Raw genomic sequence first — 25,873 nt, forward strand, 5'->3', positions numbered from 1 at the left:
GTTCCCACGCCATCTTGGATTTATCATGTTATGTGACTATCTTATATTATTACCTGGTTCATCATGAAGCAATCTTGTTATCTCCAAAGAGAATGGTTGAACATAACCTATAGACAACACAGTGTGTCTAACTGTTGTTTAGATAGTTTCGCACAATCTGTGCGAAGTGCTGGTTCACTATTCTTAAACTTCACTCTAACGATGAGACTGTATTTTCAATGTAATATTTTAACACTTCAATAGGATATTTACAGTGGATGTGCACGATTTTTACGTTCCAAGCGTTGTTTCTTTGCGATACGCAATAATTAAATTGCTCTCGATAAGATTACGTACAACCGTCAATCCTTAAACTGCGTTTTCGAACTTTATTGCCTTCTGCAATACGACTCTAATTTATCAAATTTGTATGACCAGTTCATACACCAATAACGTCAAATATCCGAACTTCCGAACCAACGCTTGCAAGCTATATTTATGTATAATTATTTGGAAGTGGTTTTAGGCGTTTACATATGACTTGTAACTTTGCCATTCCGTTTCTACCTACATCCTACCGAAATGACGAATTGCGATGAGGAAGTGTTCTCTCAACATGACTATAGTATTTTACATTAATTTAATAACATCAGTTAAATCTTATAATCCATAATAAGACACAGTCACTCGTTACATAATTTAACATAAAAATTTACAACAGATAGAGTTAAACCACTAGATTATTCATTTGAAAATTTGTGTATAAATTCATACACAGGTGAACGCAGTCATACTCACCTTACATTTAAGCCCATTACTGTTCGTAATTGGTAAATTCAAAAGAAACCCCGTTATTCAAGAAGACTTCGAATAAAGACGCAAAAAAAAATTGTGTTGGTGGAGATAATTTACATACATGCTACATCTGAATGATATTCTTTCTAATCACCAAAAAATGAATTTCTCGATCATCAGCAACTTGTGACGGGCTCAAAATTCACCCTAAACATCACAATGGATTTTACCATTACCATGACGAAACTTGTCTCCAGGTTTCTCCTCGGAAAAATGCCTGAAATGATTAAAGCATTCCCTTCGAAAAAGGGCGTATTCCTGAAAGAAAAAGAGAAGTAATCAAGTAGATGAAGACATATTAACTACACATCAACTTTAGCTTTAAGGAGGACCATAACAACATATCATTATACTGAAAAGGCAATCTTATCAAAATGAAATTTACAATGGAGTAATTGAGACAAATTTTACTGAAAAAATGTAAACAAATTTGTGTACATGTTGGTGGAGCAATTCAACTTTCTACATGGACGCCGGAAGGTCGATAATAGGGGGGGCAAATATTCATAAATTTGTGTTTAAGCTGATTACTATCTTTTAAAATCAATTGTTCTTTAGGAGATGTGACTACGAATATATCGATATTCTCCCCCCCTTCAATTATCAACGTTTCGGTGTCCCTGACGTCATACAATACACGAATTAAATTGCACGCAAATAACTCAGTTTGTCTGTTTTAGTTTTAATAATATTTTCTTTGAACATATTTTACTGAACAAAAGAGAAATGTTTTTTATCGATCATTTATAAAACAACAACAATATAAAAGGTGTACGCAGCTTGGTTTTCTTTTGCCTGTGAAAATGTGGAAGTCGATCTGAGCCACTGAACTAAAATACATGGAACGCCACCAGTAATAGAACAGCCTAATAATTTTTTGAAGCCAAATTTTACACCCATACACGCAAGATTACACCAAGACACGCGTGTGTAGTCAATCAATTTTCACTCCGAAAGATAGTCTCGAAACACTACACACGCGTATCTGGTGTAAAATTTGGCTTCAAATATTCTCTTAACGTAGCGTTCCATCTATTTTTAGTTTAATGATCTGAGCTTAATCAATTAAAATAATTCAAGAGAATTTAGAAATTAATCATCACTACATGTAAAAAGAAAAATTAAAAAATTTCTTTTAAATTCATTCGTTTCGATTATAGTTGTTTTAGTTGTTTTTTTGCAAAACATCTTTTATTTTAAATATTACTGGGCATGTGTGATAGAATGCTTGTAACTCACATTTCTTTTTAAGAACTGTTAGAACTACCATCATGCAGTAAATGTAGTATTTGCCTAACATTTCCTATATAGGTGGAGGTTTGCACGTAAGTATTCCTCCAGATATTTTCTGACATAACATTTACAGCTTAATAAACTTTGTATATGTTTTAGGCATGACTTTTCAGTAGTTTAACTAATGAATGAAAACAATAGATTTTTGAGCAAGTATACTTTAAAATTCACATAAGAACAAATCAGTCACGTATTTACTTATTACAATACTTTGAGACATTAATTGACTGTGGTTGAATGACTGTGTGTCCAAATGAGTAAGGAGCTACACGTTATACAATTGCTTCAATATAATGTTCTTGTTTGTCATAATTTTTAAGTAATTGCTACGTAGTCCAAATGCTTCTTAAAAAAACCCCCAAGAAAAACAAGAAGCCATTATTATTCTATCATGACGTTAATATTTAATCTTTATTGTCGTGAATTTCGTTCGATTCTCACAATTAGTTCGAGGAAGTCCAAATTGAACTTGAGTAATTGTCTTTTATTGTTTATCTCTCTCAAATCACATCATTCACATCACAACTCTTTTACAACAACAGCCCACCCACATTTCGACAGCTCTTATTAACTCAACATAACAAGTTTCTGATCTCAATTCTTTTTACTGGATTGTGCTAACATTCACGACATTATCAGGCACGGAGCATGAATTTTTTAACATCATTGTCAGATATGACTACTAGTAGTAGTAGTAGCTTAAACAGAGAAGGACAACGTAATGCATACGTATATAGCTACGTATAAAAATAAGCATTCATTTATCATGTAAGAAATACAAAATATTTTCCGTGTTTCCACACGCGAGAAAGTTGGAGAGAAACAAGAAGTTGCGTGGCAAGCACGAGCACAAATTGCGACGGCGAGTGCTTCCGAGCAATTTTGAATTGCTCAAAAACTTTCACAAGTACGAATTTCTATAACTCAATGGAAACAAGTAAATATGTCTTTTATTACATTCATAAAATAGCCTATTAAAGTAATATTAAAAAGAGAAGTTTATTGACATGTTGTTTGAAAAATTGTCTCATTAATAGTTTCCGCACAAACCATGCAATCTGCGATACTTTTACGAGACTGTAATAGAGATTCTGAAACACGGGGTTTTCGGGCATTCAACCAATCAGTGGCCGTGTCTTCAAAAAGTATTTTGTAAATTTATATTCAAAATACCAGAAAATCAAAGACTGAGACAACTTTAAAAAGAGAAAACCGTCTGTATCATCTACTTTTCTAGCTAATCCTACATCGTACGTACGCTCACTCAGTCACAATGTATGATCTCAATTATAATCACAAAATCATGTCAATACCTCAACTGTAGACACACTAGTTTCCAAAAAAGTTCTCCCGCCATGTTACCTTGCCGTTTCTTCTCAATCCCCATGACCGTTCTGTGTTTGAGTGACTCACGTTATTTATAAACTGAGTACTTATCATTATTGCACAGCGACATAAATAATAAAAACGACACGTCAATAATTGTACCCAAAAGCTTTAATTTGCATCCACTTGACAATAAAAATATTTCTCGGGCATTATCGCAAATATTATAGCTAGATATCGTAATTAAAGAACTCATTATGGAACTTTAGCAAATTTTATTTCAAACCACAAAACAAAACAGGTCGTCTGTAGAAGCTAAGTTTTTAGCTAGCAAAGGTTTTAGCTAGCAAAGATTTTTATCTGCGAATCAAATTAATACAAAGAAGGTGGACATTTATTAATTATTAACTACTAATTATTATTATGATATGTGTTATAGGAAGACATATTCTAGTGCTTAATGATTTATATATGAGTTTTGTCTTAATGTGTTAGGTGTCAGAAAAGAGATAGTTAATGTGAACAAGGTTTGTTCACCAATAAACCAATCTTTCCATTATCATCAAGCAAGAAAATATTTCTACAAGCTTCTACGAGTTAAACAAAAATCGGCTTTTATGGCATTTAAACATGCCCAAAATATCGGAAAAGTGCTTTTCAATGTAATTTAGGTAAATTGAACACAGCTGCATGTGCAAAATATAATTTATTCTTCATGATGGTGGCTATATAATTGTTGCCAAAAACATTTTTCAAACATAAAGTGTTTCTTTCTTTAGTGCAAGATGTCGATGCGTGTTTTTGTGATTTTTCTTTTAGTCGCTTTCTGCAATGCATCAAATAATGCTTGTCAAAGTTCACAAAGTGTTTTTACAACGACAAAAAACAACGGTATGTTACAATATAACAAAGATAACGTAATAATGAAAATGAATTTAAGGATATAAAAAACTCGTATGTTTTAAAACGCGTATGTTTTAAAAACCATTCTTGTGTTTTATTAACTTAACGCGAGGGAAATATATTTTTCGTTGAACCTTTAACAAAGCTCGAGGTCTTCGCCGAGATAAATCCGACCAAGGGCTTTTTAGCTAAATACAGAGACCGTACGGCGAGGTTATCTACTCAAAGACTAAAATCCAATATTTAACGGTAATGACCGAGCAGACAAGGTTGGTTGGCTTATTACATGACTTGAAACAAAGCTTTCTATCTAGCTTTGTTGGTCTTTAGTTTGATTTGCCAGTAAAATAATTTTTTTGAAATTGTGTCATCACATCTAAATAATAAAACTTACTTCTCTTGTGTCTTTAATTTCTTCGACTCATTCTCGTATATTGCTTGCGTTCAATGCCGAAACTTGTGTAAAAAGTTTGGTAATTCATCGGACAGATATATAGTTATAAAGTTTATTAGTTTTGTTAATCAGAAATTTTATCTGCCACCACTCACGCTTAATAAAAATCATGCAGTTTTGCAAGCATAACTTTACACTTTTGAAGTGACATATAATTGGAAATACTATAAAACTATACGCCTAAAGGTTTGGGCTCATTTAAGTTTATTTATAGAAAGCGTCTTTATGTAGTGCAGCCCAAGAATTTTTTTGTTAACTGCAGGTGAAAAACTTATAATATTCTTAATTTCTCATCTTTATGTTTGTGTTACGGAATCTATCTCCCGTCTAAGGTTGATATTGAATTTCTACATCTAACAACGCAAACATTAATTCATCAATCATTACAAGTACAAACAACTAACTATACATTGATACAAACTGGAGCCTAATTCACACGACATTAGCTAATCTGGGCTTAACCCTGGTTCAAATGTGCCCTGTATGTCTTTTTTTGCGCGTGATCACCATTAACACAGGTTTGACCTGGGTTTAATTCATTCCACTTCTTGATATGGGTGGAGTCAAACCAAGGTTAAACCTGGGTTTTAATGGTCAGCAAACGCAAAAAAATAGCCCGTGTGAATTTGAATCTTCGTTGAACTCAGGTTTGTTTATGTCAAATAAATTATACACGGATAAAAACACGGTGTAATAAACATGCACAATAATGTGAATATAACTATACAAAGATATGATCAAAGAATTTAATGTTGCAAACTAACGATAAATTGACACTATTGGCTGCTTTCGCTGAGCTTCCCTCAGTAAAATTAAACGGAGTTTACACATAACATGTTGACACGTCATGCATTTGTTAAAGAATTTGCAGGGCTTTATCTTAAAATTTTTAATGATTTGTAATCAGATTTTATATGCACGCGTACAAAACCCTGCCAGTTGTACTTCTTAAAATAATGGAACACTGAAATTATGAAAATTTTCCCAACAAATTCCTGAAACTTGCCCGACTGTTGAACCGCATGTTGACGTTTGTTCTCAGTATAGGACTGGTCTCGGGGCTAAGCTGGGAAGGAAAACGGATCGAATGCTTCGTGGCTTAATTGCATCAGATTACACAACCAATGATAACATCTTCTCCATTGATGTTCGTATAACCCAGAGAAAACCAATCAAACATATTAAAATAAAGAAGGGATACAATTATGGCAAATGCAACTTTATAGAAATTATAACTAATTGTATTCCAAGAGTATCCTTTAAACGTTGTGGATCACCAAATGTATTTGTACCATCCATAATGTTGTCTAATATTATGTCGCTGGCCCCAAAAATCGATGAACTACATGCGTACATTGCCAGTTCAAGTGTGGATATTCTATGCATCGTGGAAACTTGGTTGCAAAGTCATATTGATGATAACATTGTTTCGCTACCCGGATATAATTTAATTAGACGCGATAGACGTGAACGCATTCATGGTGGTGTTTGCGTCTATATTCGAAATACAATTAACTTTAGTATCCTGCAAGACCTTTTAACAAATGAGTTCGAAGCATTATGGTTAGATCTAAGACTGACCCGCTTACCAAGAGGCGTGTCCAATATTATTTTATGTAATTTGTACCACCCACCGGGGGCGAATGATGAGGCTATGATCAATTATCTTTTTGAATCACTACAAACAGTTGAAACAAAATTTCCAAACTGTGGGATAATTATCTCGGGCGATTTTAACAAATTGAACGTTCGTCTGTTAAAGAATAGTTTCCAACTGCGTCAGATCGTAAATTTCCCTACTCGTGGCAATAATAAGCTCGATTTGATTTTAACAAATTTGAAAGAATTCTACGATTCTCCAATTAAACGTCCACCCTTTGGACTATCCGATCATGTCACCGTAGAAGTGCAACCATTAAAAAGATATGAAAACTTTGGGACAAAAGTAGTGGTAATGTCAAGGGAATTGCGACCATCCAAACGTTCGGCCTTTGGTAAATATTTAGAAGAGGTTAATGTCGAACAGTGGGTAGGAGGAAATAGTGACGACAAAATGAAAATGTTAGAGCTCATCATTAACTTTGGTCTTGATTTCCTACTCCCCACAAAAAAGAAGGTGCTGATCAATAATGAGCCTCCTTGGATGACCAAATTGCTAAAACAACTGATCCGCCGAAGGAAAAAGCTTTTGCACAAAAGACCTTGACTCCTTCAAGAAATTAAGAAACCAAGTAAACCGAGAAAGAAAATCTTGTCGGAAACGTTTTACCAAAACAAAGTAGAGCATTTAAAATCGTGCTCATCTGCAAGTTGGTGGAAGGAAATCAAAAAGTTAAGTGGTATTTCACCGTCGGTTTCTTCACAGGAAGATATGATGTCAACGTTGCAAAATATTGATAATGCACTAACACCCTCTGATCACTTTCCTGAGCAACTTGCAAACATGATCAACGAATCCTTTCTAACACCCATGAAAGATTTTAACCCACTGCCCCAACAGTTATGCTTTGATAATGAGAATGATGATTTCCCGAGGTTATTACCTGTCACTGAGTTTACTGCTTTCAAGATGTTGTCAGCTCTTAACGCAAGGAAAGCAACTGGCCCAGACGGTATTCCCGCCTGGGTTCTAAAAGAGAATGCTGATTTATTGGCCTCTCCCGTGGCAGATATTATAAACAGCTCCTTTAAAGAGGCCCGGTTACCAGAATCATGGAAAAAAGCAAATATTACACCGATTCCAAAGCAGAAACCTGTACGAGATATTAATAAACACTTAAGGCCTACATCACTTACTACGATTGTATCAAAAGTAGCCGAGGAGTTTGTTGTGGAAAATTATGTCAAGCCAGCTGTACTTAAGAAGATAGACTCTAATCAGTATGGGGCAATTCCAAATTCAAGCACAACTATAGCTTTACTTAGTATGTTACAGTCGTGGAATAAAGCAACTGATGGTAACGGGGCGGCCGTGTGTGTTATTGGATTTCAAGAAAGCTTTTGATCTGATTGATCATAACCTATTGGTTGAAAAACTACGTTCATTTGATATACCGAAATGGGTTCTACACTGGATTATGGATTTCCTCTCCTTCAGGAAACAAAGAGTAAAGCTGAAATTCGATTGCTTTTCAGAGTGGGAACTCGTACCTGCAGGCGTTCCGCAGGGCACAAAATTGGGGCCTTGGCTATTTTGATAATGATTAACGATCTCAAGTTACCAAATAATAAAATGTGGAAATTCGTGGACGATACCACTGTTAGTGAAGTAATTGAGAAAGATCAAACAAGTAACTTACAAAACCAAATGGACACATTAGCGAACAGCATCTCGCGTGATAAGTTCCAGTTAAATGAAACCAAATGTAAAAAGATGCGAATTTGTTTTGGATCTAATACCAATGACCTTCAACCAATTACCATCAATAACATTACACTGGATACTGTCCAACACGCGAAAGTTTTGAGATTGGTTATAGCCAGTAACCAATAGTGGAACATCCACGTAAATGAAATAATTAAGAAATGCCGTAAACGCCTCTATTATCTTATTCAACTAAAACGAGCAAATATCGAAGTCAAGGAATTGCTCCAATTTTACAAAACGTGTATAAGACCTGTCTTGGAGTATGCTTGCCCAGTCTTCCACAATAGTCTGACATTGTATCTGTCAGATAACCTAGAGTCAGTCCAAAAGCGAGCATTAAAAATAATCCTGCCTCATCAAGAATATGAAAACGCTCTGCAGTTTACTAATTTACAACGCCTTAGCGAAAGGAGGAATGATATAACAACAGCTTTGTTTCAGACGATAGTAGCAGATTCCTCACATAAGCTTCATGACCTTTTTCCTCCTCGTTTAGAACGTTCAACTGTGGAACTTAGGACTCAATCTTCATTCAATACTAATTTTAATACCAAACGTTTTAGAAATGGTTTTATAACTTTTAACTCATTAAAGATGTAATTTAGTTAATTTATTTATGCATGTATTATATGTAATCTTAAACGTATTTCAGCAATATGGCTGCCAGTTTTTAAGAAATAAATCATCTATCTATCTATCTATCTATCTATCTAGTCCAAAGCTTGTAAAAGATTGGAGAGTTGTCTCACCCACCCCTCCCTCATACCCTGACAGAAGTTTCAGGAATTTTAAGACGCTAGACATTAAAAACATGTTCATATCTCATTTTTGAATTAACGCAACAAAAGTCTTACTATTTTTGCCGCGTGGATTGCATGTTATGAACGAAATAAGTTTCTTTTGCATGTTTATATGATTGTTGTCATAAAAATTACTAAAAAATCTACTGATGACGATTCAAACGCAACATAAAATTTGGCAAATTTAGGGCAATATCGTAGCTACCATTGTATCATCCCGTCTATGTAATATACGTACAGAAATTCTTTCGTTTTCGTTTAATTATAAATGATGATTGGTTACTTTTGAGAAACGAAGATAATTCGGGACTTTCTTTTGCTTCTTGTCTCATTGAATTTTGTAAATTTCAATTTTATTATGTATATAATGACTAGAAAATGAACTTTCTTATCTTTGTGAATAATTTACACCTATTGTAATGTATTCTGTTTTGCTCTCTATTTTAAGGTGAGATTCTTGCACCGAAAGATATCATTTCAACTCATGCTGTTCCCAATCACATTGAATGTTTCAGGAAATGTCATCAACAGAAGCTATGTGTTGGCTTCAATTTCTTATTTGATGCAAAAGAACATGAGATAAACTGCCAAATTACTAACATGATAACAGACAGCAATTTAACGAAAGTTGCCTCAGAAGGAAAATGGACTTTTTATCAAAGTCTACTACCGACGGTAAGAATAAAGAAATTAGCTAGTTGATTGTAAAATGTTTCTTAAGTGGGCATTTGCGTTAATTTTAAATAATTTATAATTCACGCTAATTTGCTCTACGTAAGTGTTGTGCAAAACTATATTAAATCTGACTTAAAGTTCCTTTAAAAAAAAATTTTGCTCATTTTTTGTTAGCCTGATCAAGTGTACGTTTTTGAAATCATCTTCTTGCAAACCCTCATACTATCCTACCGACATATTTTTATTTTTAGGTCTTCTTTTGTTCTGCATTGATTAGAGCATATTGGATTAAAGCAATGCATGATAAATATTACTCTTTCTTGCATTTTTAATATAATGTAATATAAAATACAAACGTCATTTTGAAAATATAGCTGGTGGAAAATTATGTACTTATTACATTTATATTGGCAATGAAATGGAGTTTCGTTTGTCTGTTGAACAAAAAATAAATTTCTATTTTAGCGAAGACAGTAAGGAGTGTTGAAGAATCTTGCACATGAAAAGATTTGTGTTATTCCTTTATTAAGAAATATATATTAATGATCAGTGAAATGCTCGCTAAGTCATCATCAATAAAAACATCAGTTGATGTTTAGAATCAGTTAATATCATTCAATTTGTCTGCTTAATTGTCAATCATTTATATTAAAAATATGATAACATTACCTAAATAAAAATTTGGGCTTTAATCTAATAAAACATATTGTCTTTAAATCGGAACGGTAGTTCATTAACCAACTTTACCACGCCTGTAGCATCTTAAATAATGTTTAATTATAATATTAACTGATTTATGCATGGAAACTGTGCATTGGTGAATTTCAAATATAAAATGTAAAATTCCGAAATGTTTAAGTGCGATTTTGTTTCTACTCAATTTGACCATTTTAAACAGGTTTTGTGTTCTTATAATGAAAGTTTGCGGTAAGAGACGTTAAATGCATCTATTATCATAACAAGCCATTATTAGCAACCTTTTTATTTAAACATGCTCTGCATCATGTACGTACAGACAGCCGAACGATAACTGACAATATCAGAAGATATATTTGTTTTCTACAATAAATCAAACACGCCACAGGTCACAGAATCACTATAAAATAAATTGATCGTTTAAGTTACTGAAATTCTCTTGATTTCAAAGATAAGAATTCAATTGTATGATCTTGAGTCAATTTTATTGCTAATTTGTTTTAACATTTAATTATAAAATGAACAAAATAGTTATTTAGCACAATGGATGTATGCGCAGGAAAGCTGTGTAACAATTTGCTTATAGGTTTAATGAGTTACAAAACCCATAAGACGTACAATGCAATAGCTTTTTTAATAAAACTTTTTTTCAGGGAAAAAACTGTGCAGATCTTTACAAAAAAGGTGAAAAAAAGAACGGAGTTTATGTAATTGATCCAGATGGCCAGGGCAGATTCCGTGTCTTCTGTGATATGACGTCATCTGGTGGAGGTTGGACTGTGTTTCAACGTCGTCAAGATGGAAGTGTAAACTTCTATCGCGGTTGGAAAGACTATAAACAAGGATTTGGTAATCTTACTTCTGAATTCTGGCTTGGATTAGATAAAATATACCGACTAACATCAGCCAAGAGAAACAAACTTCGTGTAGACCTTGGAGACTGGTCAGGAAACAAAGCATATGCTGAATATGATTATTTTGCTGTAAAGAATGAAAGTAAAAAATATCAACTAAGTCGTGGAGCATATTCTGGTGAGTCAATACGTAAATATAAACGGGAAAATTTCTAAGCGTGAGTTTGACATATGCAAAATGTTGGAATGATTTGAGTGATTGCAGTTTGCGATGGGGGATTCTGCAAGTTTTGAAAAAAACGGATAGTAACGGTTGGTTTCGAACTAAAGCCTTGTTTATCAGTAAAAATATAATTAATTTTGAGCTTAAAAACTTACCGAAAAAATACAACAAACAAACGTAAACTAAGAAGTCGTTCCAATTTGCGAACGATTCTGTTGCAAAGATTGATTGTGACATGCAATAATTGTGATTAGCTTATCATCAATATCAAATGCAAATTCAACTGCAGCTTTGTAAATTACGTAAAGATAACCAAGCACCTGAACAACATGTAGTTAATAAACACGACTAAATTATTTGGTACATAAGAAAGAATCTATACTGTGAATACGATTGTCTAATGATCATTGACTGAAATCTTTTTTATAAAATGCAAGCATTGAAGTAAGCCCTAGTAAATAATTGTAAATGCAAGTTTTTGAAAGCCTAAATGATGTATACATTACAACTTGTTCTTGCATGTAAAAGTTTTTTATGAACTTAGCAACAACCTAAAACATAACAGAAATTTATTTAAGTTTACATGGACAATTCACTTTTATAAGCATGAAACACAAATATATCAATTGAGCGTCGGAAAAATACCCAGGTGCGCCATTAAGTAAGGTCTGTTTCATAAGTCAAACTTTACATGCACCGAACAGAGCCCTCTATTTGTAAGAGTTCGGACATGTATTGTTCTCTGGTTTGCGAACGTTGACTGGACAATATCGATCACATGATTAATTTCCGCATTTTCGTTCCTAATTTTGAAATTTCAACTAGTTCTTATATGGCGATTATTACAAGTTTCTTTGTATTTTGAGAAAATATTTTGATTTTTTGGAGGTATGGTTACAATAATTGATTATTTGATAGCTAAAACATGTAACTATACACTAGGTGCCAAAAATATGAGTCCAGTTCCAATATTGGAAAAATTTGTGGGAAAAAATGTGTCTTTTGAAATATATAGTTACAGTAGTCACTTGAAAATGCGCAGTGAGACCTGAAATTGTCTTTCACAATTGTTTGCATGATATTTCACAATATCTCAGCCCATGGGCAGTACATTGGGAAATGGCTAAAGATTTAAATGAAGGAGTTAAAGGACAAACTGTTGCTCTCACTAACGAAGGTTACTCACAACGAAATGTTGCTGCAAAGCTGGGAGTGTCCAAAGGAGCTATGCAGCGAACCGTGGGAAGATTTAAAAAGACGCAATGTTATTCCAGCTTACCAAAACCTGGGAGAGCACGTATAACAACAACAAAAGAAGATCAGTTCATAAAGCTAAGTTCTTTGCGCAACAGACGAGCAACTGCTAGCAACATTAACTTGTCAATTAACGCCACCCGAGAGAAAGCAATCAGCAAAACAACAGTGAGAAGGAGATTGGCTGCAAGTGGTCTGAAAGGAAGAGTTGCAGCTTCCAAGCCGTTGCTTTGCCCGATAAATAAGCGGAAGAGATTCTCATGGCCCAAAAAGTACATGCATTACAACGTAGACAATTGGAAAAAAGTACTTTTTACTGGTGAATGAAAGTTTGAAACACATGGAAATAATCGCCGTGTTTATGTGTGACGAAGATGTGGTGAAAGATTGTCAAGTCAGTGCCTCAAGTCCACCGTGAAGCAGGGAGGTGGAAACATTCAAGTCTGGGGCTGTTTCAGCTTTAATGGTGTTTGGAGTCTTTACAGAAGAAAAGGCAATCTTGATAAAAAGCAATACCATTCTATTCTCCAAAGGCATGCTGTACCATATGGCAAAAGGTTAAGCGGAAGAGGATTTACCTTACTTCAGGATAACGATCCGAAACACAGCTCCAACTTGTGTACAAATTATTTAAGGAACAAAGAAAATCAAGGTGAATTGAAGCTCATGGCATTTCCGCCTCAATCGCCCGATGTTAATCCAATTGAACACTTATGGGATGAGTTAAAAAGAGAAAAAGTGAAACGTGACGTAACAAGCCAGGACAGGCTATGGGATGTAATCTCTACATGTTGGCATAATATTGAAAAATCTACACTTCAAAATCTTTTTAAATCAATGCCAAAAAGAGTTGAAGCCATTTTGAAAGCTAAGGGAGGATATACCATATACTGATATTGCTTTTTCGAGAACTTAAAACCTAACATTGTTGTGACAGAGTGGTGATATGGTTCAAAACTAAAAATATGCATTCGATATTTAGTGGACTCATTTTTTTGGCACCTAGTGTATATCGCCAGAATCATGGAATCGGGAAAAAAGAAAGAAATGCTTTACGATAGATTGGGTTGTGCGTAGTGGCCATTGTGTCTAACTGATCTTGACCTGAAGGTTTATTTACGAAGATTGTTTTCGAGTAAAACATCATTGGAAATATTTGTCCTAATGCTAACGATTCAATAGTTTTCCAACATACAAAGCCTGTTCTTTATAGAAAGATTATGACTTATCATTATGTTCAGAAATGACTCTAATTTACAAGTTCTTAACCACTTCAACAGATAATTATTGTTAATCCAATATGCTAAAATAATATACTTTCGAATATTGTATTTTGCATCTTTAGGAAATCCTTTGAAAGTATAGTATCAGTAATCATAAATAAAATATTTACTGAAACAGCTGGGTAAAATACATTACTGGTAATAAAATATATATTCTGACTGTACTTTAAACCAGAGCATGTTCGATTTGGTTATCAATGATTATTTCTGGTCTTTACACAATCAATGATTTGGTGTGGTCTTTGGTCTTTATAATTTGGAAAAATATGCAGAAGTTTTGTCATTACTCAACTTATTAATTTTCTACGTTTTATTAAAAATTGTATTAGACTCATATACAATATCAAAGTCTGTACAAACAGTAACATTTATAGCGAAAAATAATGTTCTTCAACAGCAGAATTGTTTTATAATACACAAACATAATTTCCTTTTCAACAAATGCCGCACCAAAATAGAAGCCTATACCATTTTGTATTTTAATTCAACTTTAACTATAATCACAGTTTCACAATCAATAAAGAAATCAACAACTTCACTTTAGATTAATACAATATAAGAGCTACTGCATCTAACAAATATTTTAAATTCATACTTTTCCAGCAAAAAACCTTTGTAATCTGTCTGCATTAAATTTTTATGCCTGACTACATTGCAAAATATGTACTACCAAAGCAAAATTTCATGACTACAGTGCTTCAAAACAAAACTTTGTACAACTATGGATAACACCGATTCAATGGTAGACACAGTTTAAGTCAAAATACATATATTAGTCAAAATACATTATAACAGCTCAATTGTTAATTTTTTAACATTCGCTCCCTCCCGAATCTGGATTTCTATTACTGCTTATATTAATGACAACCAGCGAAAACAGCAACGATACCGTAAGCATAAAATGTTGAAAATAATGCTTCAGGTTTTTGTGAAATAGACATACACATTTAAATGAGGTAAATCTACCTGAAAATAACGTACATTTTGTCAAATAATGTTTAGCTATATTAGAAATAAATATCAAACGGCATTCTTAACACTGTAAATGTGTCGTTAAGCTAAAATGCATAATCCCATTAGCATTACTTGTGTTTTTGACTGTTTGATAACAGCTTGGTGCAACTGTCTTTCTTAAATAGATGGGTAAATCTTAGTTAGAATGTCCAAAAGGAGTTAGAAAAGTTAGCTTACCCTACGACTTAATCGACTGGAAATATATTGTAAGTAGGTATGTAATTTTTTTGAGTTTTTGGTAAGATTGATTCTGGGTGTCTTATAAATATTATGATATTCTGATAAATCTACTAAGAACTTATGAAAAATATCTTGAACTAGGAGAGAAAAGAACAAAATTCAGAAATTCTATAATCATGTTGCTGGTTCTGTTTTGAGCCAAGATATTAGAAACTGGATTGTCATTGACAACCATGGATCTACTACTGGACAGAACTACATTAATTTACCATTGAAAGTACTATTTCTTAAAATTAAAGTGCATTGGTTTCTCTGACATAACACTTTTCTTATTGCTGCATGAAGGCAAACCTGTTTAAATAATTATAATGTAGGTGAAGATATTTAGCATGTTGTATAATTGTTAATATACAGTTATTATTTATAAAATTATGGCCTTGTGTAATGTATGTCAAGAAGAACTTATTAATTCTCAAAAATGCTAACCTTCTTGCACTACTTTTCTTTTGTGTCCTTACAAATTACAGTTACCTATACTAATTTTTTCTAGGTTCAAACAACTTGAAAACTTTTGAATTTTACATTATGCCTTTGAATTTTTCTTTTTGTCTTTTGGTAAAAATATCAGTGAATGACTTAAAAATCAAGTTTTTCTAATATAGGATTTTGTACAAAGTAACTATACATAATTGGAAAAGTCTCATATTGAAGACAGATGTTGCTTCTTTTACTAGATTGCTAGTCTTACTCTTTTAAATGATATCGTAATTCTTCAAAAGACATAAAAAGTTCTTTGCCATCAATTTTTGCTTCTTCCACATTCAACTTCAATGCAACCAATGCATCTTATGTGAATTTTTAATCACCTGGAATTGAAAAACGTATGGATTTTGTCAGATGATGCAGTACTAAATATAATGTTTCATGCATGTCATCATAAGCTTTTCTTGAGCAAATATTTCAAGGTAGGCGCAAAATTTGGCACATTATTGAACAAAGTAGTTTTTATCTTGATTTTGATATACTAACCTATTTACTACACTGCATAACAAACAATTCATTTACAGAGACACCAGATGGCATTTATAAAACTTTTAGCAAAAAGCAAACCTTTACACACCATCATCATGATTTTCCGTAATCTGTCAAATTGTCCAGGTTTGCTGTTTAATACAGGTATTTTTATTGTACATGTACCAAATCGTTCATTAATTAATCCTGCACTGCATTTGATTTCAATACAGTTCTTTCCTTAATATTTGCTTCATATTTTCAGAAAAATATCATGAACAAATCCTCCATTTCAACTCAGTTGAAACAAGGAGTTTTAAGATATGCATATCGCGATAAGAACTGGTTGCTTTGCCTCGTCTAGCAAGCGATTAAGTAAAGAACAAATAAGACTGCATAAACATAACTTAGATTATAACTTAGGAGTAAAAATATTCACAAAATATATACCATCACACTTCAAGTATTGACTTAAAACAAAACACTGAACACTTTAAATGGTAAACAATCTTACGTTGTTTACCGGTGTCATGAAATGTTTCCTTTTCTGACATTACTTCAGCATCCGTATAGCAAACAAGTTTGCACCATGTTTTAAAGATAAAATTTCTAAAGTTTTTATGCTTGGCATTGATATTTTATATAATCGCAATTGTGGTTGTCAAATCCGGGTGGGCGAAAAAAATTTTATTTTATGAGCCCGCGTCTTTCCGCTGACTTTGACAACCAAAATCCGCCATGTTTTGACCACACGGCCGCGCGCTAATAATTTATAGTAATTTGGTTGACATTTCCCCTCCAGGTCTTATAGAACTCAATGGTCACAATTAGTTTCAAAGCACGAACTAGTCAACAGCGAATGTAGCTCAAATCCACGAAATTGAGTTTGGTTTGCAGTAATTATTCACAAAAACGCCAAAAGCTAGATTGTGGTTTCCGATATATTTAAAATTTCCATCAAACTAGGCTGAATTTCTTTATTATTATGCTTATTTAGCCATTTTCACACAGTTTTATTACACGTTTAACTTGCAAGTAGTCACGAAAATGGCGGCTCCGCGCTCGCCCCAGACCCGTTGTTCTAGCTCTGGCACCGAACGCATTAAAGACAAAAAAAAAATGAGATAAAATTCCAAATTATCTGTTGTTTTAAATGCATTCGGCTTATTTAAAACGCTACGTATGAAACAGGCCAAAGCAAACAAATTTTGAAAATCTATAATATAATAAGAATCAGTCCAAGTAACAATTGAGATCAATGTGAATAGACTGGGTAGAGAAAAACTTCAGGGCAATGAAGGTGGGGTGAAAGAAAGTTAAAAGCCTTCGTGACATGTAGCTAATTCGTAGACAACTTTTACTTTTGCGATTTACTTGATTTCGAGAAGGATAAATGGTTTAATAAATTAGTAACAACAACTATAATACCAGCGATATTGTCCAGTCAACATAATTGTGCATGATTGTGGTTGGGACTTCCGCAATTCTTAAGGAGAATTGTAAAATAACATCAGCTAAATGACGTAAAATTTTTCTGAGCAAAATTACTTTTTTTAGGAACTGCTGGAGATTCATTACGTATTCATAATGGCATGGCGTTTTCAACAAAAGATTCAGATAATGACAAAAGTGAAAGAAACTGCGCCACTGTCCTGAAAGGTGCTTGGTGGTATAATAATTGTCATTCTTCCAATCTGAATGGGCACTACTATAGTACAGCATTCGACGGTGGGAGAAGTGTGAGTTGGCTTTCTTGGAAAAAAAACTATAAATCCTTAAAGTTTTCAGAGATGAAAATGAAAATGACAAAGAATATTTAATATTGTGTTTTCTTAACTTTCATGAATACATCTTATGAAACTTTGCATAATATTTACATTTGATAATAATTCTTTCGATAGAACTTTTACAATCATCATTTTTTAAAACAGCGTGGAAAAAATTCTTGAAAAATGCTGTGGTGAAATAATAAATTTTTTTCTTCCCCAAATGATGGCAGATTTAATGCTATAGTTTTGCAGTGACGTCTTTTCTTTCATTTCTTTGACGTTTGTGGTGAAAGTTAATTGCAAAAAATTTTAATGTTTTTTGCCTCGTTCTCACGCCATCTTGGATTTGTCATGCATTTCATGCGACTATCTGATATATTATCTGGTTTGTCATGAAGCAAACTTGTTACCGCCAAAGAGGATGGTTGCACATAACCTATTGACAACACAGTGTGTCTAACTCCTTGTTGTTTAGATAGAGTTAAACCACTAGATAATTCATTTGAAAATTTGAGTAGAAATTCACACAAAAGTGAACGCAGTCATACACACCTTACATTTAAGCCCATTACTGTTAGTAATTAGAAAATCAAAAGAAACCACGTTATTCAAGAAGACTTTGAATGAAGACGCAAACAAACAATTGTGTTGGTGGAGATAATTTACATACATGCTACATCTGAATGACATTCTTTCTAATCACCAAAAAATGTACTTCACCCTAAACATCACAATGGATTTTACCATTATCATGACGAAACTTGTCTCCAGGTTTCTCCTCGGAAAAATGCTTGAAATGATTTAAGCATTCCATTCGAAAAAGGGCGTATTCCTGAAAGAAAAAGAGAAGTAATCAAGTAGATGAAGACATATTAACTATACATGAACTTTAGCCTTAAGGAAATCAATAACATCATCCCATTATACTGAAAAGGCAATCTTATTAAAATAATATTTACTAAGGATTAATTGAGAAAATATTTACTGCAAAAATGTAAACAAGTTTGTGTACATGTTAGAGGCCCCATTCAACGTACAATAATGCACCAGTTAAACTGCATGCAAACAACTCTGTTTGTCTGTTTAGGTTTTAATAAAATTTTTGAATTCATTCGTTTTCATTATTTCATAGAAGAAACAGAATATATATTTCGCAAAACATGTTTTGTTTAGATAGATAATTTTATTTTAACACGATTACCATTGTCAACATACAAGTTGATTTCCACATGGGGCGTGTGCAAATAACACTGGGCAATGGTGATAAAAGGCGTGTAAACTCACAGTTCTTTTTAAGAACTGTTTAAACTACCATCTTGCAGTGAATGTAGTATTTGCGTAACATTTTCTATTTAAGTTGAGGTTCGAATTTCTCAAGATATTTTCTGACGATTTTAAATACGTTGTTTGTAAAACTAATACGTTGTATGTGAGACTAATACGTTGTATGTGAGATTCATACGTTGTATGTGAGACTAATACGTTGTATGTGAGATTAATACGTTGTATGTGAGATTAATACGTTGTATGTGAGACTAATACGTTGTATGTGAGATTAATACGTTGTATGTGAGACTAATACGTTGTATGTGAGACTAATACGTTGTATGTGAGATTAATACGTTGTATGTGAGACTAATACGTTGTATGTGAGATTAATACGTTGTATGTGAGATTAATACGTTGTATGTGAGATTAATACGTTGTATGTGATTCATACGTTGTATGTGAGACTAATACGTTGTATGAGATTCATACGTTGTATGTGAGATTAATACGTTGTATGTGAGACTAATACGTTGTATGTGAGATTAATACGTTGTTTGTGAGACTAATACGTTGTATGTGAGATTAATACTTTGAATTGCGAGATACATTGTTCGATGTAGAATGTTCCTTATAAGATAGGGTATTTTAAAAATAGCAAATGGTGTTTAGGATACAATACCACGGTACGACAATACAAGAAAGAAAAAGCCAAATTCAGTCACGTGATGTAAATCTAACGGTAAACAACACTATTGAACAATTCATCTACTTACGAGATAACCAAAATTGATCGAGGATTTATAACTTTGAAGAATTGAAAACATCGCCCAAAAGAAATGAGAAAGAAGAGACAATCTATAGAAAAAGGAAAACAAAGCTGATGTTATTTCATAAATATTTTTAAAACATACGTAAAATTAACATTTATTCGCAGAAAAACAAAACCGACGCCAATATGTAAGCACATGCGTACAATAGGTAAAAAGTTACTTGAATAGGCTGTGTAATAAAAGACTATAAAGGTATACATAAAACCAACCTAAATTAAATGGCATCATTAAACCCTAAACTGACGTATTCCAAAAACTAAACCTTAAATAAACGAGAACTACGTCAATCAATCAGTCAAGACATACGTACTCATAGAAATCTAAGAATTTCCAAAATTTATCTTGCGCTATATTAATATAAGAGGACGATTGTTAAAATATTTACCTATCAGCTTCGTCGATAACTTTTTCAATCTCGTCTAACGTGACGTCAGTCGTTTCATTGTAAGCTTGTAAATACGCACGGACGAAAAATACCTGAAATTTCGAAGAGTTTAGAATAAGAATTTTTCACGAAATTTTTATTTCATGAGCCCGCGCCTTTCCGCTGACTTTGACAACCAAAATCCGCCATGTTTTTGACCACGGGCCGCGCGCTAATAATTTATAGTAATTTTGTTAACGTGTTCCCTCCAGGTCTCATAGAACTCAATGGAAATACCTCTACGGCAAAACACCGACGACAAAAAACCTCTACGGCAAAACACAGACGACAAAACCTCAAAACACCGGGAAAACCTCTACGGCAAAACACCGAGGGAAAACCTCTACGGCAAAACACCGGGGAAACCTCTACGGCAAAACACCGAGGGAAATACCTCTACGGCGAAACACCGACGACAAAACCTCTACGGGAAACACCGGGGGAAAACCTGTACGGCAAAACACCGAGGGAAATACCTCTACGGCAAAACACCGAGAGGAGAAAGCAAAATAAGCAAAGCAATCAAAAGAAAAAAAAAACACACGAGAAAAACAGAAATAAAGTACTGAGAATAGATAGTTATACCGCAAGGAAAAGCAAAATCATCACATCATTAACACATGGTAGCTATAAATGTTGTAATTCAATTCAAGCAATAATAGATAGCCACATTGTAAACAGCAGATCATCCTTTTCATATGAACTATAGTTCGGGGGTTATTTTTAACCATAAAATTGTTTTTATCTTTTCTTAAATTATTACATATATTAGTGAATTACCTTTTGATCATAAGAAGGATATTTGGTGACGTCTCCGGTAAAAAAGGGATAATGTGGATGATTATAATCAAATATCCATTCACTGAAATGATTACCAATATCGTATCCTCTGAATCAAAAAATAACAAATATTATAAAAAAGTTTGACAAGGTAAACGATGTTTAAAATAAGAAAAATTGAACAGTTTCGATGAAATAAATAATTTAAAATGTTCAAGAAGAAAGATAAGCAGCCGGTTGAAAAGCATTATGGGTACAATATGGTTGTTTTGTTGCCAGCTCTTCCCCCCCCCCCTTGCTCAATTATTGACTGCTTTAAAGCCCGCCCAACACTGGTGAACTTGCCGCGCGTACTCGTTATTCGTGACAAGTGTGATCGACAAAATTTCCTAGTGTGCGCGGAAGTTTTGAACAACATTTGTCATTCGTGACAGATGAGTCAAATATCAAACGCGCGTTTGTTTAATTTGGTCGATCACACTTGTCACGAATAACAAGTACGCGCGGCAAGTTTACCAGTGTGCGGCGGGCTTAAGTGAACAAACAAAACCCTTGCTATCATAATATTTGACAACTCTACGCAGCGCAAAGATGAAATAATATTCCAGACCTAGAACAAAATGTCTCCTTTCTTCCTTCCTCATTTGCGGTTTAAACGAAAATTATCCTTCACTCTTTTTTTTCACCTGTAGTTATAACACGAATATTCGAAATCAATCACACGAATTTTTGCCTCATCGAGATCTTCATTTGCTTTCACCAACAAGTTTCCTGTAGGTATTTAAATTATATTTAACCTTTATTAAAAACCCATAATATTCACAATAACCTAGTTGGAAATCTTTACCTGGTTGTACGTCATTATGGCAGAAGAAAACTGGTGATTGGCTGTTTTCAACCACGTGCCTAACACATCAACAACAAAATAACAATAATGTAAGCAACATTTAAATTCATTGATCCTAAAACATCTTTTTGGCACATAAGCATTTTTAGTTTAATTAACTTTGTACATGGTTTGTGCATAGCATTTCAGCAGTTGATGTCTCATGATATAATTCAATAAATTAATGATTTGTGATTATGTGAATTTAAAGTACTCAAAAATCTATTGTTTTTATTCATTTAGTACTGTGGTTGATTGACTGTGTGTCCAAATAAGTAAGTACGTCATACAATTGCTTCAATATAATGTTTTTCTTTGTAAAAATTCTTAAGTAAAGGCTACGTAGTCCAAAGGCAGCATAATAAAAAAAAACCGCAGAAAAATATGAAGCCATTATTATTCTATCAAGACGTTGATATTTGATCTTCATCTGGCATGAAGCATACATTTTTTAACATCACTGTCAGACTACTGGCTAGCAGTAGTAGTAGCTTAAACAGACAACGACAACCTAATGCATATGTATAAAAATAAGTATTCATTTATCACGTAAGTAATAAAAAAATTTACTGTGTTTCTAAACGTGGGAAAGTTTGGAAGAAAAAATAAAATGCGTGGCAAGCAGGAGCACGAATTGAGTACTTTCAATGCATTTCGAGTTGCTCCAAAACTTTCACAAGTATGTATTTCATTCATAACTTAAAACCAACATTAAAAGACAAATTTACGTTATTTTTGCCACGCAAACCACGCAATCTGCGATAAGACTGAGTTTCTGAAACACGGGGTTGGCGAGCATTCAACCAATCAGCGCCAATTATAAATTTACTTTCAAAATACCAGAAAATCAAAGATTAAGACAACTTTAAACAGGGAAAACCGTCAGTATCATCTACTTTTCTAGCTAATCCTACATCAGTCAGTCACAATGTATGATCTCAAGTATAATCACAAAATCATGTAAATACCCCACCTGTAGTCACACTACTTTCCCAACAAGCTCCTCCCCACACGTGACCTGTCTCCCTAGTCCCCATGACCGTTCTGTGTTTGAGTAGCTGACTATTTTCCATACCTGATATATTTGAGAATTTCATCAATGTCAAATTTATGAAAAATTTCATCCAAGATCTTTAATTTATCAACATTGGAAAATTTAAGACCTTTAATTTCCTTCACAAATCTATCAAAAAAAATATAGTTTATGTACAATCAATGTATTATATACTGTACACTGTGATAAAATAATAATATAAGGAGATGGTGAGGTCATTTTGAACAATATGAAGTCTTGAATATATTTTAAAAAAAGTTGTAACAGAAAGTGGGTTTACTTCAAAACTATTTCAGATTGGTGCAAAAGATTCAAAAAGTCAAACTCACATTTGAAGTGAATCCAAAAACCAAGTTCCTTCCTTTGAGAGAGGAAGTTTTAGCTTATGAAATGCAGCAACATGCTCAGCTATTTGTTGTGATAAACGAGGATACTGGACTTCCCGACTAGTTAATGCTCGAACCTTTAACAAATTACAACACAAGTAAATTAAACTTTGGTAAACAATGCAAAAATTAACGTTGCGAAAATTTCAACTATTTAACAGTTTAATTCAAAAATTATAAGCTCTTTCCAACACAAATGAGAATGAATTTACAATTATTCTATAAAGACTGTATAGTGAGCATGAAATAATCAATACTGATTATACTACTATCAGTGGAATACAAACTCAACTGTGCCAGAACAGATTTAAATTGATATTAAAGCTGGAAAGCTAGGGCACATTCTTTCCATACAAGCAGGTGATATACTCATTATAAAAAGATAAACTTTCCTTACATTAATCGCTGATTTTTTTTGCTACTTACATTAGGAATAAACTGTTCAAGTCTTCCTTCAGGAAATATACCATACAACTCTGGGGCCATCTTTTTTTCAGCTAAAAGGCCGCAAATGATGCATTCCTCCATCATGCGAACATTGTTGTCAGACAAATCTGCATAGAATGCGCCATATAGCCGAAGCAGTGCTTTGTTCACACCATCAGGATTTGAATTTACATATTCATGTGGCAGAGAGCACAGAAACAAATGATTCGTTAATCCACCACTGTAATTGTTAAAAGCGTATTGGTTAAAATAATCACTCAAACTATGATTTCATCTCTTCTGAGAGGTAAGTTTATCAACAAAAGAACAACGATAAACAAGCATAGAGGTAAGATCAGAGCATTAGTTAAATAAATATACAAAATAAGCCCATTCTTAGATTAATCATATCTCACAAGATCTTTTCTTCTGGAAATTAATTTCTAAATCAAAGGCACTGTTATGAAGATCCTTTGCATATAAAACAAGGATGCATATTTTATTTGACATATGTATTCTGCCTCCACCCCTGAACAGAACTAAAAAAACTTTGAACAAGAAAATATCAGACATAAGAAATATGAGACATGGAAGTTGGAAATTACAAAAAAATTAGCTGCACTTGAGAAATTTTACCCCTTTCATGGACAGACACCAGAGAATTCTGCAATTGCAGAATTCTGTGTTTATTTGGCTGGCATAATTGCTGGAGAAATTTCTACATATTAAGATGAACCTGGACTTTAGGTGTGACCGAAGATATCTTTTTGAAATCCATCACACTTTGCAATCTGCAGCCTTGCTAAACTGCAGAAAATCTTTCATATCGCATCGAAACATATAAATCTTGAGAAGAAATTTAGTGTGGCAGCTAACACAAACAGCCCAGTACTCTTTAAAATGTTGGCAATAGAGATAGAGAGAATATTTTCACCTTAAATTTCATTGAGAACATTTTTACCATTAAATAATTGTCGCCCCATCTAAACAATATAGTTCTTACAGTTGCGTATTTGAAAATTGTACTTACTGAATTCGTTCAATTTCAAAATGTTGTGGACTGATTTTCTTCCATTTCCCACCAAGATATTTTCGACATAAATTATAGCCGAAATCTTTGATCTTAGCGTCAACCATTTTTCCAGTAAGAAAATAAATTTTCAAACTACGCAGAACTTTGTAGCGAAGCATGGTCGAAACCAGCCAAGCAACAACGCAGTCATTTTAGTGATGGCTTGAGAAATGTGTCGAATTTACTCAGGAAATGACAACAATCACTGATTCTACGGTCGTTGAAGGTCGATCATGAGGTCGTTTGGTAAAATGAGGTGTAAAATTGCAAGAACTTTGCACAAAGTACATGCAACAAATGACATGATTCAACGTAAACAAAGCTTTAGCCATGTGATACTTATTCATTCGTGCACAGAAAGCGGTCTACCATTTCCTGTTATGAAGTGACATGTAAACTTCATCCGTCAATATCACAAAATCATTACCAACAAAACTAATCGTGAAAACGCAGAGCCAAAGGACTTCTAGAAAACGATTAACGTGGTAATGAAATGTGCTTTTGACTCTGAAGATGACTACCGCTAAGGTTGTCGAAACGTCAGTCAACAACAACAAAAACAGTCCTTCTCAGGACTATACCAACCTGGACGATCTATATTAACAAACATGTAACGATACTCCCGGGTTCAAACCATTTACTTGAAATGTGCATTGCTTACAGTAATAATATTAAGTAATTAAATTATCATCGTTTATTAGTAATTGTAATATTACAAATGATTAGTGATAGCAAAAAATGTACTGTAACCAGTGGCGTAGCTAACAATTTCTCTGACAGTGCAGATAGATAAATTTTCCTACAACAGGG

At 33.4% G+C, this 25,873-nt stretch overlaps 3 protein-coding genes across 6 annotated transcripts in view; 2 read left to right on the plus strand and 1 right to left on the minus strand.

The window, feature by feature from the left end:
• The window catches only part of LOC124454828, a 37,574-nt gene that overhangs the window by 6,775 nt on the left and 4,926 nt on the right, over positions 1–25,873 (plus strand). The gene's annotated exons all lie outside the window — the stretch shown is intronic.
• LOC124454819 (choline kinase alpha-like) lies at positions 209–25,402 on the minus strand. 4 transcript variants are annotated; one of them, XM_047005571.1, is made up of 11 exons: positions 25,022–25,402; positions 23,992–24,232; positions 23,509–23,642; positions 23,201–23,308; positions 22,087–22,145; positions 21,926–22,010; positions 21,240–21,348; positions 20,421–20,512; positions 19,979–20,060; positions 18,698–18,768; positions 209–987 (listed from the first exon to the last, which is right to left on the minus strand). In XM_047005571.1, exons 1-11 carry the CDS (start codon positions 25,180–25,182, stop codon positions 951–953), a joined length of 1,179 nt encoding a protein of 392 aa, XP_046861527.1. In that variant the 5' UTR covers positions 25,183–25,402; the 3' UTR covers positions 209–950. The 4 variants fall into 4 exon arrangements, with proteins under 4 accessions (XP_046861527.1, XP_046861529.1, XP_046861526.1 ...); XM_047005570.1 differs by lacking the exon at positions 209–987 and having other exon boundaries at positions 18,580–18,768; XM_047005573.1 differs by lacking the exons at positions 209–987; positions 18,698–18,768; positions 20,421–20,512 and adding an exon at positions 11,285–11,329.
• On the plus strand, positions 4,093–18,034 carry LOC124454821 (fibrinogen-like protein A). Its single transcript, XM_047005575.1, has 4 exons — positions 4,093–4,344; positions 9,426–9,652; positions 11,002–11,380; positions 17,725–18,034. Exons 1-4 carry the CDS (start codon positions 4,239–4,241, stop codon positions 17,985–17,987), a joined length of 975 nt encoding a protein of 324 aa, XP_046861531.1. The 5' UTR covers positions 4,093–4,238; the 3' UTR covers positions 17,988–18,034.

This window comes from Xenia sp. Carnegie-2017, unplaced genomic scaffold (assembly GCF_021976095.1).
Source record: "Xenia sp. Carnegie-2017 unplaced genomic scaffold, XeniaSp_v1 HiC_scaffold_3, whole genome shotgun sequence".
NCBI classification, from domain to species: Eukaryota; Metazoa; Cnidaria; class Anthozoa; order Malacalcyonacea; family Xeniidae; genus Xenia; species Xenia sp. Carnegie-2017.

Bases quoted from the DNA above. Each gene is read 5' to 3' on its own strand.
- LOC124454821 (XM_047005575.1), top strand. From the start codon at position 4,239: ATGTCGATGCGTGTTTTTGTGATTTTTCTTTTAGTCGCTTTCTGCAAT. The intron at 4,345-9,425 runs GTATGTTACAAT...CTCTATTTTAAG, and splicing joins TACAACGACAAAAAACAACG to GTGAGATTCTTGCACCGAAA. The intron at 11,381-17,724 runs GTGAGTCAATAC...TACTTTTTTTAG, and splicing joins AAGTCGTGGAGCATATTCTG to GAACTGCTGGAGATTCATTA.
- LOC124454819 (XM_047005570.1), bottom strand. From the start codon at position 25,182: ATGCTTCGCTACAAAGTTCTGCGTAGTTTGAAAATTTATTTTCTTACT. The intron at 22,011-22,086 runs GTAAAGATTTCC...AAATACCTACAG, and splicing joins CCATAATGACGTACAACCAG to GAAACTTGTTGGTGAAAGCA. The intron at 21,349-21,925 runs GTGAAAAAAAAG...TTTTTGATTCAG, and splicing joins TATTCGTGTTATAACTACAG to AGGATACGATATTGGTAATC.